Source organism: Gymnoscopelus braueri (genome assembly GCF_963280865.1).
Source record: "Gymnoscopelus braueri genome assembly, chromosome: 7".
Classification (NCBI taxonomy): Eukaryota; Metazoa; Chordata; class Actinopteri; order Myctophiformes; family Myctophidae; genus Gymnoscopelus; species Gymnoscopelus braueri.
The window spans coordinates 25,650,752-25,670,297 of record NC_137608.1 but is presented as its reverse complement, the minus strand read 5'-3'; the positions used below and the strand labels follow the sequence as shown (position 1 = coordinate 25,670,297).

The following is a 19,546-nucleotide window of genomic DNA, read 5'->3' as shown; positions in this document are numbered from 1 at the left end:
CCCGCAGGTGGCCTGACCATGAAAATGGCCGTGGCAGGCTCCCCGCGGCCCAGGGAGAATAGGAGGACTATAGCCGCCTTAACGAGGCGATCAGCATTAGAATCGAATAGGAAACGGCCCACAGCTGCACAGTGCGCTCAGGGCTACGGGGATCAGCTCAGGTTTATGGCCGAGGCTGAATGACCAAAGTGATCCTCAAAGCAAACCGTTCCAACGCGAGGATACATACATAGGTCGTCCATAGTCATTCATCTCCATTACAAATGACATACGATGGGAAAATCCCACCCATTTCCTCACCTGACTCTCATGTGTGCTTATAGTAGGCCTAAGCCTGAGTCGATTGACAAAACAAATGCACCAGTTTAAGATAAAGAAAAACAACAACACAATTTTGTGGGACAGTGGGGTGTAGATTGACTGTGTACCCAATAAGTATAAAAACACATTCATTCAATATACAATTCAGAATTTGCTCATGTAGTGGTAAAGCTCCATAGGTTACTACTTTTAATTATCTCCATGAGCAATAACGTCTATAAGAAATGCCTTAGCAACAGTTTTAAGTTTCTTTTGAGATTCATTATTATAATTCATCTTGAATGAAACTTAGAACTGTTGTTAGGACACATTTTCCAGCAAAGTGAGTTTCCAACACTTTCCAGTAAAAGGTGCTATTGCTGGAGATGTGAATTTTGACAGAGGGGTATTGTCTTAAAAACAATAAAAACTAAGGTGTTAATGCGCTTTAGGAAATGTAAGCTCTTTGTGAAGTACTATGGTGTATTTACTAGGTTAGCTTAACACGTAGCACAAAGCCATTCTATCTCCAATTGTTATGCTGATGGCCCAGAGTAGTGAGCTATAGCTAAGCAACAACAGGTTTTTTATATACATAATTTGTTATGACAAAAATAAAATAAGCATACCACATTTTCACAGAAAGATGCACAAACAATCATTTCTAATAACTTAAAATACAAGGTGATTTATTAAAGCCAAAAACATACATAAGAAAAACATTTATGAATCAAATTTGAAATGCAACTACTGCAACAACACTCTCATCATATCAAAGTATATTAATACGGTGGATAGTGCTGTAAATCAAGACTAATAGTCCCAAATACACCAGCAGCCGGAATCTGTGCACACACGGTATAGCTGTGTATTTGGGGAAGTGTGGCTCTGTGAAATTAGCTCAATGAAATACTGAATATCACTGATAAAAAATGATGTTCCCTGGCCGAGAAGCTTTTATTATAAAATTGTCATTAGCAAGCTTCACAGCAAGTACTGTTTTCAATATCCAAGCCAGCAACCGTGTATCAACAGTCTTGTATGGACTGAGCTTTTGAAATGGGTTATCACAAAATTCTTCTACTTAATAGTATTTCAGCCATACTCTAAATCACCAAACTTAATACAGACGAAAACTGGAGTAAATCCGTCAAGACAGTCCCAGGTTTGTTGATGGTAGTTAAGTCCAGGATCAACTCTTGAGTTTACCATGAGAATCAGAGGGGGGAGGTTACATCTAATCTCTGTCCTATGCCTGTACCACAGTAGAGATAAACTGCTCCTGTAGAATGTCCTTGTCCAGGTTCTTACCTAAAGAAGAGAAAGGGGACAACATGTAACACCAGATGCAGATGACAATAACACTGATAGCACATACAGCATGTGTGAGGAATTATGTTTATACATTTATTAAGCTCTGAGAGATTCATAAGGCAGCAAGCGCCACAACAGCATCATAGTGGCTTTTGAATCACAGGACCAGTGATAGTGCCGAATAACAGAGCTAAACTCTGGGAATTGATGCTATGAGTGGGGGAACTCAAATGTCATCGTGTAGGAAAGTACTCATGAGCCAGCGTAATTAACCCCTTGAACCCTAGAGTCCCTATTCTGGGCATTTCATAACAGGCAGACATTCAGTTACAAATAGGTGAACATTCCGCAAACAGGCTTAGATCGTCTATTTTTGGCGAAGAGATTGGTGTAAAGCAGTGGTTCCCAAACTTTTTAGCCCGAGACCCAAAAGAGAAATTTGATATCTTGGGAGTGGACCCGAACTAGTGAAAATATCCGATCTACAAGCTCTTTTCTGTACTTCTTAAAAGTTTGCTTTATTTTTATGGATTTTTTAAATTTCTATTGAAAAAAGGTTTGACATTTCTTTGTTATTTTTGTAGATTTCTTCTGACCTTTTGAAAATCTTTTGAAATTATAAAAAAGGGGATATTTACTTGTGACCCCCGAAAATGGATCCGCGACCCACTGTTTGGGAAACAGTGGTGTAGAGGGGAAAAAGGAGGGGGCCAAGGATAGATCCCAGAGAGACCCCTGGGAGAGCCAGGTCAACGATGTATATAGGGTTTAATTGGTTAAGTGAACAGCAGTAAACGTCCATTACATGGAGGGATGGAGAGCTTTTCACAGTGCACACAAGTGTATTTTGCATACATGCCAGAGAATTGTGGGGTTGATAGTAGTTGACGATGGTTGTTTATCTGTTCCTAAACCGTAGTTGTATTATGATGAGAAGAGGGTGAGGGTTAACAATGTGACAGTAGTGTGTTTGTACCTATAAAGACCAGTCGGTTGAGTCTTGGTTGCTCTCCCCAAAGCTGTGGTGTTTCATCTAGCTCATACAGCTCATGGACCCCCTGAAGCATCACCTGGTGGTCCTTACCTGCCACTGATAGAATACCCTGGGAAAAACACACACACACACACACACACACACACACACACAGGTAACACATTAACCTACCGGAATGGCACAGTTCTAACTGATTAATACAGATAATAAAGCAGTTGTTACTGGCCACTGCTGTCACAGTACAATCCATTGTGCTCAACACAGCACTGGTCCACAACATGGGGGCCATGGATCCAGGGGGTTTCCAGGGGGTCCCCAGGTAAATGATTGAACGTTAGGAACCAAATGGGCCCTTATAGGTATTAAAGTCAAGAGAGTTCAAAGTTAAATAAACACTGAGGATTTTCGTGTGTCGAATGGAGTCCCAGATATAACAAAAAAAGATGAAGAAAATGCGAGTACTGGGGTCCTTGAAATTAAAAAGGTTGATAATCAGAGCTCTACAGTACCTTACACCGAATGATGTTCATGGGTAGCCCTGCTTTGTTCTTTAAAGTTTTCTCCCATAAGAGATTCTGAAAACAGTGGAACATGGGAGTCAAAAAATAAGAATAGAACAAATCAATAATGGCATACCGAGTGTCCAGTCAACCAGTTCCGACAAATATCTTTAAAACACTAAAATGTACTAAAAATAAACATTCACTACCAAATAGTTTTCAACACAATTAAAATAATATGCGTCATGAGTGTTTAGGTGTAGACGTTTATCATGTTCTGTTCTGATGAAAACACCAGGCAAAACAGCAGATCTACAAGCATTGTGAGCTTGTAGATTGGTGATTTATGCTTTTGAAATAGAGATTAAGTGGTTAAGGGTCCGGGTTTGGGTGTTTGAAAATAATGGTCACCCTACATCAAAAGGACTATGAACAAGAATAGAACAAATCAGTGATGGCAGAGTGGAGAGGTGTATTATAGTACCTGGATGAAAGTGTTCAAAACGTCTTCTGAAACATCTCCAGCAACTTCAAATGTCGCTGTCAATATACTCTGAGGATCACACAAAACATAACGCGCCTCATTTGTTGAGTGCTTTCTATGGAAGGTATTTTGTGCAATGAAAACAATTTAGCTGCATACAGTTCCCAGGTTGAGAACATCACAATTCCCAAATAATTCAGCATGCTTGTTTTATGACATGAACATATATCATCTCAGCAATTGTCAATGATTCATATGCAGTCTCTGAAGGGGTGCATCTTTCAGACTACTGAAAATTGGGAGTGAGTCTGGAGTTCTGACTGCAATGGATTAGGGCTGCAACTATCATTTATCTCAGCGATTATTCTATCGATTACTTTTTTGTTTAAATGTTTTATATATTATTCAATTGACTTTTTTAAAAATAATCAACTAATCATTAGTCTGATTAACCAATTAAGCCCTATATTTATACTTAGTACAATACTACAAGCTCACAACACATTGCGACGTGTTGTGAGTTTGAAGATTGGCTATTTTTTACAAACATAAAATTTTTACCACAAAAAAAAATATTTTATTTAAATTGATTGAATAAATCGATTAGTTCAATTAATTGTTGCAGCCCTAATGGGAATTTTATTCCACAGTTTGGAAGCCAGGAGGGAGAAGAGTCTAAGATGTGTGGAGCGTTGTCCAGGGTGTTTTACGGTTGGATCATGTCTTGAAGGTATGGGGGTGCCATGCCTTTGGTTGCCTTGTAGTACTAGACCAGCATCAGTGTGTTGTAGCCAATGAAGGGAGCGGGAAAATATTTTGGGTGGTTGAAGATCAGGCGTTCTAGACTGTACCATGGACTAGATAAAAAGTGTTGACAATCTCATTACATATATGTGATGGTATTTATATAGGTTTACTGAGAAAAAAAGAAGTTAAACGCGTCCAACGCCATTGATGACTTTGTCAATGAATGTGTCAAAAAACACAGTTCTACTCAGCACCTTAAAAACCAGCTTTGACACCCCTCCTTATCTGCCTGCTTCTCTCACTCTCTCACACACACACACACACACACACACACACACACACACACACACACACACACACACACACACACACACACACACACACACACACACACACACACACACACACACACACACACACACACACACACACACTTCCTTAAAACATTAAGGGCACTTTGCAGATATTTGGGGCTTTGTGTTGAAGTGTTAAGGTTACACGCTTCCTTTTTATTTGGTATAACAACAGAAAAACAGCATTCTCATTTACATGAAAAGAGCAACGTGGGGAGGTGGGAAAGAGGGGGGGGGGGGGTGAGGGGGAATGAGGAAGCGTTAAACCCCATGCGGGAAAGGGGACCAGGAGAAAATGGATAACAATGCCTTATTTACCAACACACCCCACTCAAACAGTTCACATGTCCCCTTATCCTGTGATAAAACTACAACTGTACAGCTGCTGTGGCTTACTTAAGTGTGAGAAGTTAGCCACTATTAGTTAATGAAGGATGAATAAAGGCTTAATTCACATGACTGTGTAATGACATGGTTTATCTTTTCTTCAACTATTACACCAACTTATATACCACGAGGCTATGTAATGTGTAGATTGTATGTTTCTCATTATACACTGTGGATTGTCATATACCACAGATATATGACATTTATGTCATATTGTGGAGATACAATGATTAAGTACACTTTAACTAATATTTATAAACACTACTGTTAATGCTGTTGATATACTGTTGGTGCACTTAATATTTATACCTGTTAATAGCTCACACAACATGCAAATCCTGGGCAGTCTACTCTAGGCAGAGGGCTGAGGACCCAGCACTTGAATGTCCTTTGGTTTTTGGTACTTTATTACAAATCCTTGTGGGTTACAACTTATTTACTCTTATTTTATTATTATTTTACTCTTATTTGTATCTCTTTGTCTGTATCTGTCCTGTTTCATAACTGCAGTACTGAATAAAATAATTTGAGCCGCACACCGTCAACACTTGCACAATAGATTAGGCATGTAAGCAACGTTTTGGTTAAATAGACCTTCTTCAGGCATCTGATGCCTGAAGGTCGATGTGACCGAAACGTTGATTAAATAAAAGTGTTCCTATTGTGCAAGTGCAGACGGTGTGCGGGTCATTTTATTTTATTCTCTACGTTGATCCCTGCCGACGCACCTCTCGTCTCTGAGCCGATCCGGTGTGCATAAGACTTTGTTTCCTATAACTGCAGTACTGCCATGACAACTGAATTACCCCTGTGTTCAATACAGGCCTATCCATCCAACTACCTTCCCATGGAAGATCAACATTTAGCTACAGTACAGAAAGACACAATAGTTTAAGAGCATTTTATGACAGCTGAATTCAAATGACTGTAAACCCCAAACGTCTAGCCAAAAGACTCTTGTTTGTCTAGCCGACGCAGTAAGCCAAGTGATGCCCAGAACAGAGAGTGATTCAATGTATATGACCCAGGTTGAACCCATTTGTCGTGTAACAAGACAACATCAAAAGCCTCAGGTTGATCTCAACACAAAAACTAAAGGAGGGTGGGGAGGTTTCACTAGAGTGTCATGGCTTGAGGGAATGACAGACATGATTTTAGCCTCAGGAGCATTATCTTCCTGTGTGGGCAAGTGTATTCTGAAATTAATCAAATCAGGAAAAACAGGTGAAACCTACAAGGGACAAGTTTATTCATTCAAAAGCAAGTGAAAAAACAGACACAAAATTTTATAAACGTTACCTTGTCAAGATGTGGTCTTGTGTTCGTCACTAGTTGCATCTTCTCTGTTAAACTGAGGACAGAGACGATTAAAGGTTATACAACACTCTCTGCTCCATGTCACTCAAGAGGCTCACTCTTGCACAAAAACAAATATCTAAAACTTCTTTACACCTGGAAACCTCTGATATAACAATAAAACTGATTCTGATTCCAGTCATTAGATATCCATGTTGCATTTACAGCCTTTACTAATCTCATTAATATCTACTGTGTAGAATGCATTAAAATGATTCAAATTAGCCTGCGCGCGTTTGTGTATGTATGCAAGATGCAGATAGCGAACGCTAACTGGGATTGGGATGCTATGAAACCATTTTTATTGGCTTTGGTTTTGAGGTCTGTGTAAACTAAAGTACACAGAGTCTTCGTAGCAACTCTGTAATGCAATAAAACCTTTGACCTTTGTTTGCTGCTTGTCTGCGTGCATTCCTCCACACATGATAGTTGGAGGATGGAGTGTCCTCATTTTCTTTGTACATTTTTATTGTATCGTACAGGGTGTATCATAAACACCTGTAATGGTATGTATGATGGCACTGTGGATGTTGCCGATTCAAAAAATTAAGAATTAAAGCATAAAAAAAAACACTACCACCCACATTTCTGTAAGCAACCCCCCACCCATTCCCTGACCTCACAAGGAGGCCAAACGTTATGTCCAGCAGCTTGAGTCCTATGTGCTGTTAGTACCACACAGGCGGAGCGGCGGGGGGCCGCTTCAAACAAGCAGTGTGGGTTCCCGGGAGGAGGGGCCTGGGCTCTGAAAAGCACGGGAGGCAGGGGGAGGAAGGGGGCTATCTGCAGGGACAAGGGAGCCTCCTCAGGAGCCAGTGGACACACACAGCTCTAATCCTCCACAGCTGGGCTCAGAGACACTGGCTGGGGGCGTGTGTAAAGAGAGCTTTAACGCCACTGATGCTTTTACTCACATGGAGGGATGAACACCGACTCTATTCATTAGACGGTTGCGATTCTACAGGGGTTACAATATGGCGACCTCCCCTGTGCAGCGTGACATGGGGATGCTCTATAGAGAGAGTCCGTTAATTAAGCGAGTAACGTGGAAAACGACAGTATCAAAAGCCAGAGATCCCGCATTAACGGCGCGAAGAAGAGCCGTGATTAATGCCGCCGTTGATTTTTTTTAGACCAGAACCAGAACAAAGCCGCCTCCGTGTGTGCTTTTAAATAACATATCAGCGTTCTGCAATCGTTCATTATCTCCGTTTCGCTCACTCTCAATTCGCTCTCTCTCACACATAACCTGAGAGGCTGCCGGTAGACTTTATACATTTACCATAGCCTATGCATTTAATTATCAAAATACTGACTCAAAAGATTGTATTATTTATGATTATTAAAGTAAGTAGCCTTGGGAACCAACGACTCCAGAGCCGTGTAGCCCACACACCCCCTGGACATGACGCTAATATGTCACAGGGTCTGATTACCCCCAATCCAACCCTTGATGCTGAGTGCCAAGCAGGGAGGCATTGGGTACCATTTTTTATAGTCTTTGGTATGACTTGGACAGGGCTTGAACCCCCGACCTCCCAATCTCAGGACAGACTCTCCACAAGGCCATTGAGCCGGTTGTTTATTTAGGCTAAGTCTTTAGGTAGGGTAATTGATTGAAATCTATTGTTGTTGCCACTGTAAAGGTCAGGACTGATTTGCTTCTCGCCCATTCTTTCACGACCCCCCCCCCCCCCCTCTCCCAAAAGATGGACCGGGGCATCACTAGTGTGCGTGTGTGAGAGAGACAACATGTTGATGATGCGTAATGTTACAATACCAGTTTTTGTGCAATCAGAAATACATTTGAGGACTTGAGGATAAATATTGAAGAGAAGCAGGGAGAGGTTAAAGGCAGAACGGTGGGTGGACCTTAGACTTCACTCGCCCTGCCATGCCAGCTGTGCCTTTTACACAGACAACGTCTCAGCTCTGGGACTCGCTCCGCTGCCGGCTCAAAGGCGGCACGAAAATTACCCCCCATTCCGTCTCTGTACCTTTTATAAGCAGAACGACGAGGCGGAATGATGGTTTTACACAGCCTTGAGCAGGCTGTGTAAAAGGGGCAAATGTCTGTGAGATTTGCAGCTCTGATGAACTAGAACAGGAGATGATGGTGAATTTAGATGGTATGAGAGCGGTCTCAACATTTCTTCTATAGTCTAGATCGGATGTGTTAAAATGTGAAAGCAAGCTTCTCTGGAAAACAGGCGGATAGGAATAGACTGGATTCCTGACAATTCAAGACCATGTACCTCAAAGTAAAATCAATGCAATCAAACTACTTCATGTCTATAAAATCAAAGTTGTCCTTGTCTGTGAAAAAGGATATTGATAATTTTTTTGCCAGACCCAGGGGGTCGGCCTACAGGAGGCTTTGTCGGTCGGTCGGTCTGTCCCTCTTTTCCTACCCAGCCATTCAGATTTCAACCACTAGGGGTCTGGCAGAACCAGGTCTCCTGGTCTTGTTTAAGTATACTTTTTTGGAAATAAAATGATAGGGAAAGAACAGATCTATGTTAAAGTTGAGTCACACAGTACGTAAGACACTCACTTCACACCGTTCTTATTGTCAAAGGCATGCAGATCTAGAACTTCAGATAGGTCCACCCTGTGGAGAAATGGTCAAAGGTTAATTTACAAAACATGATAAGTAACAATTAACATGAGCCTCAGCACTAGTCAAAATTTTACACAAGAGCATATGAACCTATCGTATGAATAAATGTGAATTGGACGTCTGAAAAATGTAATTGGTCTGTTAAAACCACCAATCGCTGACTGAAATCAGAGCAACATGAACGTTTTTCTAATTAACCCCTCGTTGCGCGGCATCTTTCATCCATTTCACCCTGGTCTGAACTCTCCCAGGGAGCAGAGGAGAGCGGCAACACACCCAAGCCTTTGATACATACTGAGAGCCGCTGCTTTTGTTTGGCAGACACAACTAAGGCCTCATAACAAACAACATTCTAACACAAGAGACACACAGGCAACATTTGCGCGCATCCACACACCTAACATAATGCAGAAATATACAACTACGGTAATAGGCTGCCAGCAAAAAAAAGGACAAGAAAGTAAAGAATTCTGGGCAACTAGACACCACAGCATGGTGTGTTAGTGTTAGCTCAGGAGGGAGTGATGTGTGTGTGAGGGCAGTTAGGTCTCTCATGCAAGGTCAGGCCTAAAAAAAAAGATCAGAGCTAAAGCAGCACACCGCAGGGTGGCCATCTGTTACACGAAACAAAGACAGGAACTTATCTAGAGAAAATAAATTTCTTACCATATCAATAAGTTCTGTTGGTGAAAAGGAACTTACCTTGATTTCTGGGTTTCTAGAATCTTAGCAATGCCATTTATAGACCTGGAGTGACAGAACCAAATGTTCTCCTTTAGTATTTTTAGATAACAAACGGATGCTGAACCCTAACCCCATTCCATCTCCTGCCTTTAAAGATTCTAATGTCGTACTTCCAGGTTGATCATATGAAACTGGATTTAAAAAAGCATTGCAGTAAATGAGTATGCCCGAAAGCCATGCAGTATTAATTATGTGATGTTGACCTGACAGTGTCTTTGAGCTGAGCCAGCTCATCTTCATTCACCAGATCGGTCTTGTTGATAATGGTTAAGTCAGCCACAGCAATCTGTCTGAAATGACAGCACATTCAAAATTCTGATTATTTTGTGGTATTCAAAATACACAGAATCAGTGACAGAAAACCATTCAGCTTGAGATCCTGTCAAAATAAAATGAAAATAAAAAGAATGTGCCAACCAAGTGCATACATTATTTTATTCTTCTTTGTACCCAACCAAGTGCATACATTATTTTATTCCTCTTTGTACCCAGTCATTGCACCAATGACAGAATTCCAATGCACCTCAAAACAAACATTTCACCACCTTTTGGGCCCACCCTCAAAGTGTGTGTGTGTGTTGTATACAGGTGGGTAGCAGAGTGCAATACATGCTACATGTCAAATGGCAAACTGTTTAGTTTAGAAGTGAAAACACAAATAAAGACACAAAGTGCAAAAGGTCATGTAACAGGCATTTCATGCCAGTGGGAAAGGGGTTTAATTGGTCCTTAATCATCCTGGTATTTGCTCAGCAACAACACCAAGCAGCTGCTGGAAAGAAAATGGCACAGTAGAGGGCAGACAAACAGACAGAAAGACATGCAGGGAAGAAGATCAGGCAGGGGGCATGGGGCGTAGACAGACAGACAGACAGACAGACAGACAGACAGACAGACAGACAGAGTGCATGCATACCTGGCTGCTTCATTGATCAGTCCTTCTGGTTTTTCTTCAGTTATATGCTACAGAGAGAGGAGAAAGTGGACCTGAGTTCCAAGAAGTCAAAACAGGACTTGGAAACTGTTTTGAGCTGACCCTGTGGGGCCTTCATCCATTCAACAAAAACCCAACTTTTATCCTTTTCTTTTTTTTTAGCTTTCCATTAAGTCTACATAAAAATGTCAAGAGATAAACGGATAAAAGACATTTTCACAACAGATAGGGTTATGTTGAGTCTCAGGAGTATAAGTGACCACACACACACACACACACACACACACACACACACACACACACACACACACACACACACACACACACACACACGTAATAATACAAAAATATAATCTTTTCCATTTTCTGTTTGTCTCGTCTCCTGTGAGCAATGTTTGCCGGCCCGCCAGTTTAATATGTAATAACAGATAGAGGAGAGTTTGACCCCAGATTCTGATTCCTAAACGTCAAGCTGACATCAATCTGTCACCCAATGCATCTCTACTGCTTCCTCCTGGATGGAAATGGGAAAGGACTAAAAGATTGCTCTCTTGGCCCCTTCTACAGTCAAACCTCCTGTACCTGGAGACAAAGGCCTCGTATTGAGTTTGCAGCCAAGGGCTCAAATGCTCTTTAAACCACTTAAACTACTTAGTTGACTGGAGTCCTCCAAGGGTCTATACTAGACTCCCTCCTTTTTCCCTTCTACACTAAATATCTTTGCGGAAAAAATCTACAGCACAGGCTCACAACGCACCACATGATGTAGAGCAGCTATTTTTGCCAAATGTTTGCCCCACAATAGGGACGCTAGAGTTCATATAGTAAAATCCACTCAGTCAGACAGAGGAGGGGAAGGGTGAGTGGCTGTGACAGCCCTATTACAATGTCTCAGATATCAATTACTCCTTCACTAGGTATCATCCTCTGTTTCTCTGTATCTTTCTTTTTACTCTTTATCTCTCTCCGTCTCTTTCAATTCAATTCAAAGGAGCTTTATTGGCATGAGAAAACATACATCTTTCTCTCTCTCTCTCTCTCTCTCTCTTTGTGAGGACAGAGGCAGCACCCAGTCCATGAGATGTGTCGCCTTACCAAGCATGACACCTTCAAATTAGTAGCCTATTACCCAGGTGTCACTTGCCCTGTTTCTCTTAACTACTTCTGCACTGGGGAGGGCTGGGTGTGCACATATTATCTTGCACTCTGGGCGGGGGTTAGTTCACACCAACAGTACAATGAGTTCAGCAGCCTGCAGTTGCTTCAACTTGGCAGTTACAAGGGATATTAGCAACATTAAGACAACTTTAAAGCAATGTTGACGTTTGGTGGAATCCTGGGTTGTGTGTGTGTGAGTGTGTGCGTGCGTGCGTGTGTATCACACACACACACTTTTAAAAAATGGCTGTATTCATGTTATATTTTCCTTGATGGAACAACAAAATGTGATGAACTCCAGTACCAGTGTAACACAAGCACTGCTGCAGCCATCACTGTACAAAATGGGTGGGAAATCAATTATATACCAGCAACTCTAGCCTTAAATGCTGGCACAATTTGATAGTATACATACAATGAGAGTGAATGAAATTCTTACTTTCAGTTCCTCAATTTCCACACACACAGAAGCAACAGATAAACATAGACAATATCTGGACTTATATCATGCTCAACCCAAAGTTCTTCCAAAGTTCAAAATCACCTTAAAGACTCATTATCACACATACCTGCATTCCATACTTGGCATCAATGACAGAAACAATGCCTATGAACAGATGAATAAATGTATGAATGTTATTATCAGTGACAAGAGCATTCAGGGCGATTTAGAATATAACGTTTTTATGAACTCCAACTTTGGCCTTTGGTTTGTCCAAGCCACTTTCTCCAAGTTATTCTAGCAAATTCTACTTTTGGATAGCAGGTCTGTAACAATAGCGTAATCTAGGTGTACCCTAACCTTTTCAGCTCGAGACTAAAACTTACAAAAATACTTAATGAATTCATAACTAAAGCCCTATTTCAAAAACTGTCAACATAGCCCATCATTGTGAGCTTGTAGATTGGCTATTTTTGCAAAATGTTCTCTGTTTTATTTCTTACATGTTCTGGAAAAAACAAATTGGACAATGTAGCAACAAGATGCTACATTGTGCTACCGCAAACCTCTTACCATCCAAATAGATGTCACTGCCTAGTTCAGCGTCAACCCAAAACATGGAGGCCACAGCACCTGCCAAAGGCAATGAAGACATACTGTGACATGTAGTGTGGATTGTTTTTTGTGTAAAAAAAATAAAAATACAACGTTCCCATTAAAAGGGATAGTTCACCAAAAAAATATATATATATTCTATAGATTAGTCACCCATGGAGACATTCCTACGCCAATAATTTGATTCAAGTCTCCATGGGGTGACCAATTGATAGGAAAAAAAAGTCATTTTAGGGGTGAACTATCCCTTTAAAGTATCCCAAGTAATTAAAGTGTGCTATTATTATGTGTAATCACAACAACACGTTTGTAGAGCATATTAGGTAAAGAACATCTGATATATTCAACCACCGCTTTCTTAAATGAAAATAATGAGTAAAAGGATATCCAGTATCTGTACTTAACCAACAGAAGTGAGATTTTGCTGTATTAGTAAGGATATATATATATATATATATATATATATATATATATATATATATAGGGGCAGCAGTGGCTCAGGTGGTAGAGCAGCCGCTTGGGAATAGGAAGGTTCCCGGTTCGATTCCTGGCTACCCCTGGGTTATTGTCAATTGTCAATTGTCAAAGTGTCCTTGAGCAAGACACTGAAGGCGGTTACACACCGGCGAATATGCGAATATACGCAAAATTCGGACTCGTTCCGAATAATGAAAAGGCGCCTTTTCGCTTCGCTTTTTCGCTACATGTAAGCGCTCATTGACTTTATAAGGTTTTTAAAAAAAAAGTATTATTCGCATGAAAAAAAAATCGCCCCGGTGTGTAAGGACCTTGAGACCCTAATTGCTCCCGATGAGTAGGTTGGTGCCTTGTATGGTTGCCTCTGCCGTTGGTGTGTGAAAGCACTTTGGATAAAGGCGCTATATGAATGCACATTTTACAATATTATACTGCAACTGGAAAATACTCTAAATACTCTCAACCTGTTCTGGATCAGGGCCCACTTGCAATATCCTCAAGGCCCACAGGTTGAGAATCACTGCTCTAAACCAAACCCTTACGTTTTGGCATTCACACTCTGCATTGCCCACGAGCAGGGGTCACAAATACTGTATGTACGTATTCTGCCTGAAACTCCTTGGACCATATAAAACTAATATCAGAAGCTTTCAATTGTTTTTTCTCCGACTGGTACATTTGGTTTGTTTAAATTTTCCTGTGGAGGAGGTTATTCCAAGACCCTATGTCACCACACCAGCCCCAGCTTGTTCACATAATGCACTTTTGTCAAACCGTCAAGCGAGAATAAAAAAAAAAGCATTGTAAATATTTGATGGGCCCGTAATGAAAACACAGTTTCTGAGTGGCATCTCTCACGTAACTCATCTGGCCCTATCCTGAATCGGAAGGGCAAGACCCCTGGGAGCACTATGACTGACAAGACCGTCTGAGCCAATGATAGCCCTGTCCTAGCCAATAACGAGCCTGTCTCAGCCAATGACATGACAGAAAAGTGAACCGAGTCCCAGTCTGAACGCGCTCTGTTGCTTCCCGTCTATGCCGCCAAGTGGTGTGTGACTGCCTGTGCCACGGGTTCCTGACGTCTGTCACTTAACGATACACCCCAATCGCCACAGGGCGTGTTCCGTAATGCCCTATTATTGATTCAGTCCTGAGAGACAAAATGGCTTGATAGTTTTTCTGACTGCCCTGATGAAAATAAGCTGCTTGGATATTCCCTCAACATGGCCTTGTCACCGCAACACAGATCTGGATCTAGAGTTAGAGTTAGCTAGTCTTGTGAAGTCTAATTATAAAAGCACAAGTAAAGTTTTAAACCCAAAGCAATGACAAGCAAGACTGAATTGCCTTGGGAGAGGACTTGACTAACGATGTCTCTGTGCAATGTTTCCAACATTACCCACTAGTGCTTCCTTGTCTAGCAGTCAATAGAAGGAAATAGATGATTTGTTCTGACTAATGTTAAGTGGCAGCACTGAGCAGGAGTAGAGGGTCACAGGTCAAGTCAAAGAAACAATTACTTAAATTAGATATAGAATGGCAATTTAGACATTGGACAATGATTGTACTTAAATTAGAATATAGAATGGCAATTTAGACATTGGACAATGATTGTACTAACGAATGGAAATCTCCACCAGGAGGCATGTCCTAATAATATGCAGAGTACGTACTGTATGCACAGCAGTGCTGCATGTGATTACTAGTTGTACATCGTCTCTACTATCTTCCTCCTTCTCTAAAATGGTGCATTTATATAGAGCCTTTATCCAAAGCTCTTTACAATGTGTATTACATTCACCCATTCACACACTGACACAGCGGAGGAAACCATGCGAGGCACCCACCTGTTAGTTTAGTGAGGAGCAGTTAGGGGTTAATAAGTCTCTCAAGCCAGACAACTATTACATAATTTTTTAATGCTACATTATGTCTGTAACTACTACACCCCCTGAAAGCAGCACACAGGAAGCAAGCTGTCATCATTCGTCATTTCCGTTCACGATAATATATTCAAAAATATATTTGAAATATATTTGCGAACCCAAGGCTCAGCTAGGAAGGGAAAGAGCACCACCTACGTAGACACACTGCGGCGCGACTGTGGAGCTAACAACATTGCAGAGCTCAGGACCCGGACTATAGACAGGAGGGTGTGGAGGGCAGCGATTCAAGAGTCCTGAGTGGGCTAGTCCACACACTCGCATCATCGCAATGTGATTACAGTCGGACAAATTTATACGACTGACAGAAGTCTGTGCTTTTTCAGCGCTTCCATTGCACACACTGAATGGTGGAAGCATATCTTAATTGTGTGAACAATCTGTCTCTAGGGGTTAAGTGTCTTGCTCAAGGACACTTTGACACTAACACAGGGGTAGATGGGGATCGAACCGGGAACCTTCCAGTCAGATATGTATTTAGGAGGCTTTTAATGGTCCATTAAAAGCCTTGTATTTGATAGTAAGACGTACTTTTAAATCAATACTGTTTAGGGAGGAAATTAAGTGATCTAACTTAGATCGAAAGGGGTAATGTAAGGATTAAGGCATAAAGTAGTAATGGGAATAGTTATGTTAAAAATACAGCAAGGTTGCATGAATGATAGAAGATTGCTACTATAGGCTACTACTAACAAACCCATTTTTCAGTTACTGTACAAGTAACTAGGGAAGCAAGGCTTTGGAAACATTACAAAGCCACACCAGAATACTTACGGTAGACTATTTTTTACACACGTTTCACCCAGGTATGCGTAGAAAATACTGTGGCATTGATTTTGATTTGTATTTTTTTGTTTTGTACTTTCACTAAATGTGAATTACCTGGATCAGCTAGACCGGTGGTTTCCAACAGGATGTAGTCAAATTTCCCTTTCTTCTCCATTAAGTTTTCTATGGCTTTAAGACCATTGTCCCTAAGAGGAAATAGAAAAAAACATAAGTTATAATAAATAGATTATGTCTGACCATAATGTTACAATGATCATTCATGACACATACTTGACAGAGCAGCAGAGGCAGCCATTTCTGAGTTCCAACCACTCCTCGTACAACTCTCCAGACTGGCTCACTGCGAGGGACTTCTCCAGGGCACTACCTGTAGGCAGAGGACAATCAAAACCAGAGATCCACTAACAACCATTCACCAGTCTTGACTATTAAGCTTGTCTATCATGTCTTCCTTGATATTGATATCCTGACAGGCTGAATTTGGTACAAATCGGCTTTGCGATGGATAACCTCTCCAAATGATTAACCATGACAACGATTTTTCATAGATAGGCTTTTAAGCAGATCAGTGCGCCACTCAGATAGGCTAGACGTACATAATGCCTTTGTAACGACTTATGAGATCAATCAACATACAACAGGCAATACAAATTACACTCGTTAACGGCGGAGGACAAGAAAAAAACTAAACAATAATGATAAAAAAAAAAGTTGAAACCCCTGATAATGTCATTGTAATCCAAATTGTAGGATCAAGTTCAGGCAACCAGTCAACATACAGTAAGTGATCTCAGGCGCGTCTGGATTCGGTTTGTTTCGGAGAAAAGTCTCTCAGCAAACAGCAGGTTAATATAGCGGGGGATTATGACCCTCAGTTGGACAAATGGACAGCTGTCCAGTAGCCTACTTGACATTTCTCTGGGTCCATTTTCCATTTGATGTTCTCTATTACTTCTAAAAAAATTATCCCATTTTATCACCCAGTGCCAATTGCCTAAGCTGTAATCCTGGGCGCTCCTGGGTATTAACCAAGTGTTCAGCATCAGCGGCGATTACAATCCCATACAGAGCTGCTGGCTGCCTGGCACGGTTGCTGGTGTAGGTTTAGTAGGCTGCTTCTATTAGTAGGCGGTCTTGCATCGAAAATAAGTTTGCTCTAGACAAATGTATTTTCTTTTTCTTGGCGGAAGCACTATGAAAGCTATTAGAAGTTTAGGGAAGGCCCATGGTTCATTCGGGTAAGGCCAGGGCGTCCCTGTGCCTACAGTAAATCCACCCCTGAGAACTAAAGACACAAAATGCCTATGAGATGTTGGCACTCCTTGGATTTCATATAAAGTGTTAGTTTGCTGCTCTCTAGTGGAGAGCTGTGGAAAAACTACAATGATCATGAGAATTATGTTTTCATGTTAAATCTCCTGGTTTGTCTAACATTAAAAACATGCACTATTTGGAAATGGTCATCGAGTAGAGTAGAGAGCACAATGCTGTCAGAATCTGTAAAACATAAGATAAAAACCTTACCTTCTCCAAATTCATTGAGTATGACAGCAATTCGCTTGTTGTGTTGCTCTGTTAATATGTAGTTCAACAGTGTAGTCTTCCCTGCTCCTAAAAATAAACATTTAACATTTAAGAAGACCTTTTTTTGCAAATGTAATTTGACTGAATTTTATAAAGACATAGGAATATAATCAAACATACAGCAAGCAGAAAATAACAGTATATAAATTACATATACAACTTAACCCATTAAAAATGGGAAAGCATCTTAGATTTTTAGATTGTAGCTATATATCGTTGCGGTCGTGCAGAAACCTCTCATCTCTATATTCTAACTTTATGAGTTTTTTTCCCCGTAAATAAACGCGGTTTTGCTCTTGTATATTTTTTTGTATTTCTTTTGTGACTGACTGTACAGCACTTTGGTTCAACACTGTTGTTTGAAATGTGCTCTATAAATAAAGTCGATTGGATTGGATTAATGTACCTTTGTCATTTCATTTCCAGCACCAAGGATCACTCTTAAGCTTCAGCCTATGCAATCTAGAGGAGCGTCCATTCTATTCATAATGTAAAATTGGATTGACCTAGTATTATCACGTGATTCACGTCATTACGTATAATGTCGACACATTCATTTTCTGTAAATGTCATTCCAATAGTTGTATCCTATAGACCTTTCTAAGAACATGCTTCTTAAGTAGATCAACATAGCAGAAGTGTTGTAGTAGTAATATGCATTGTTGTTCTATCTAGTAGCCATTTTTTAGACATGAATTCAAGAGCCTTGGTCCAGGGCCACACAGTACACACCTCAGTGTTGATCTATCCATTTGTAACAAAGAGTGTACAAATGGACCTGTACACTTTAGATATTCACATGTGTTCAGACACTATGACATTTTAGAGAAGGAGGAAGACAGTAGAGACGATGTACAACTTGTAATCATATTGCAGCGCTGCTCTGCAATACAGTACATACTGTACTCTGCATAATAGTATTATTATTATTATTATTATTATTAGGACATGCCTCCTGGTGTGGAAATCATGGAGATTTACATGTGTTAGTACAATTAGAGTGTTGCCAGTTTTTAGTCATAACGATATGAGTCTTGGTCCAGGGCTAGATTGGGTTATGTGTGAGTATAGACACTTTTCCATAAGAGAGTGTGTGTGTCATGGGTTTCCTACCAAGGTATCCAGTAATGATGGTGACAGGTATCTGCTCGTGGATGGGCACCAGCTCTGGACAGTCATCCTCCTCCTCCATCACCACGCCATCCATTCTAGATGCACACAGACACACAAAATGAACCGATTCTGTAATAGGATTTGAATGAATGACACCAGAATAATATCCATAGCTAGTTCGACATGGTAGCAAGTAGCAACAAATGTATGAAAGCACAATTCAGACTTGCATTAACGAAACGGTATGACAACACGTTTAAGCGATCTATTTAATCATTTACAAGGGATATCAATCATTTACCCGATGATTCAATGGCAGCAAAGCAGAAGAATCAGAGATGATCAGAGATAATCCAGTAGTGATTATAATAATGCACTGTGCATCACATTTGGACAATGTGCAACACCGCCCACAGCTCCGTGTGGATCAGCAAGTGCCAACAATGGTTCCGCTTATTGCATGGTGCAGAGAGGGGACGATACACCATAGAGTTAAAAAAAAAAAAAGCGATACAGTGGTGGAAGAAGTACTCAGATATTATACTAAGTAAAATGTTTGAAAAAAATGTTTGGAAAAAGCTCACAACGCGTCACGATGCGACACCACTCACGCGTTGTGAGCTTGTAGATCGCTTGTAGTATAAAATAGGGCTGAGGTGGTTAATGTATGTTTTTTAGTATAATAATTT

At 40.7% G+C, this 19,546-nt stretch overlaps 1 protein-coding gene across 1 annotated transcript; it reads right to left on the bottom strand.

Moving 5' to 3' along the window:
- Nucleotides 1-967: 967 nt before the first annotated feature.
- On the bottom strand, nucleotides 968-19,269 carry cbwd (COBW domain containing). The gene is made up of 16 exons (XM_080433172.1): nucleotides 19,159-19,269; nucleotides 18,858-18,952; nucleotides 17,685-17,771; nucleotides 16,431-16,527; nucleotides 16,254-16,345; nucleotides 12,907-12,966; nucleotides 12,461-12,498; nucleotides 10,716-10,762; nucleotides 10,003-10,089; nucleotides 9,758-9,802; nucleotides 8,990-9,046; nucleotides 6,379-6,430; nucleotides 3,593-3,661; nucleotides 3,118-3,183; nucleotides 2,591-2,717; nucleotides 968-1,611 (listed from the first exon to the last, which is right to left on the bottom strand). Exons 2-16 carry the CDS (start codon nucleotides 18,949-18,951, stop codon nucleotides 1,550-1,552), a joined length of 1,080 nt encoding a protein of 359 aa, XP_080289298.1. The 5' UTR covers nucleotide 18,952; nucleotides 19,159-19,269; the 3' UTR covers nucleotides 968-1,549.
- Nucleotides 19,270-19,546: the final 277 nt, after the last annotated feature.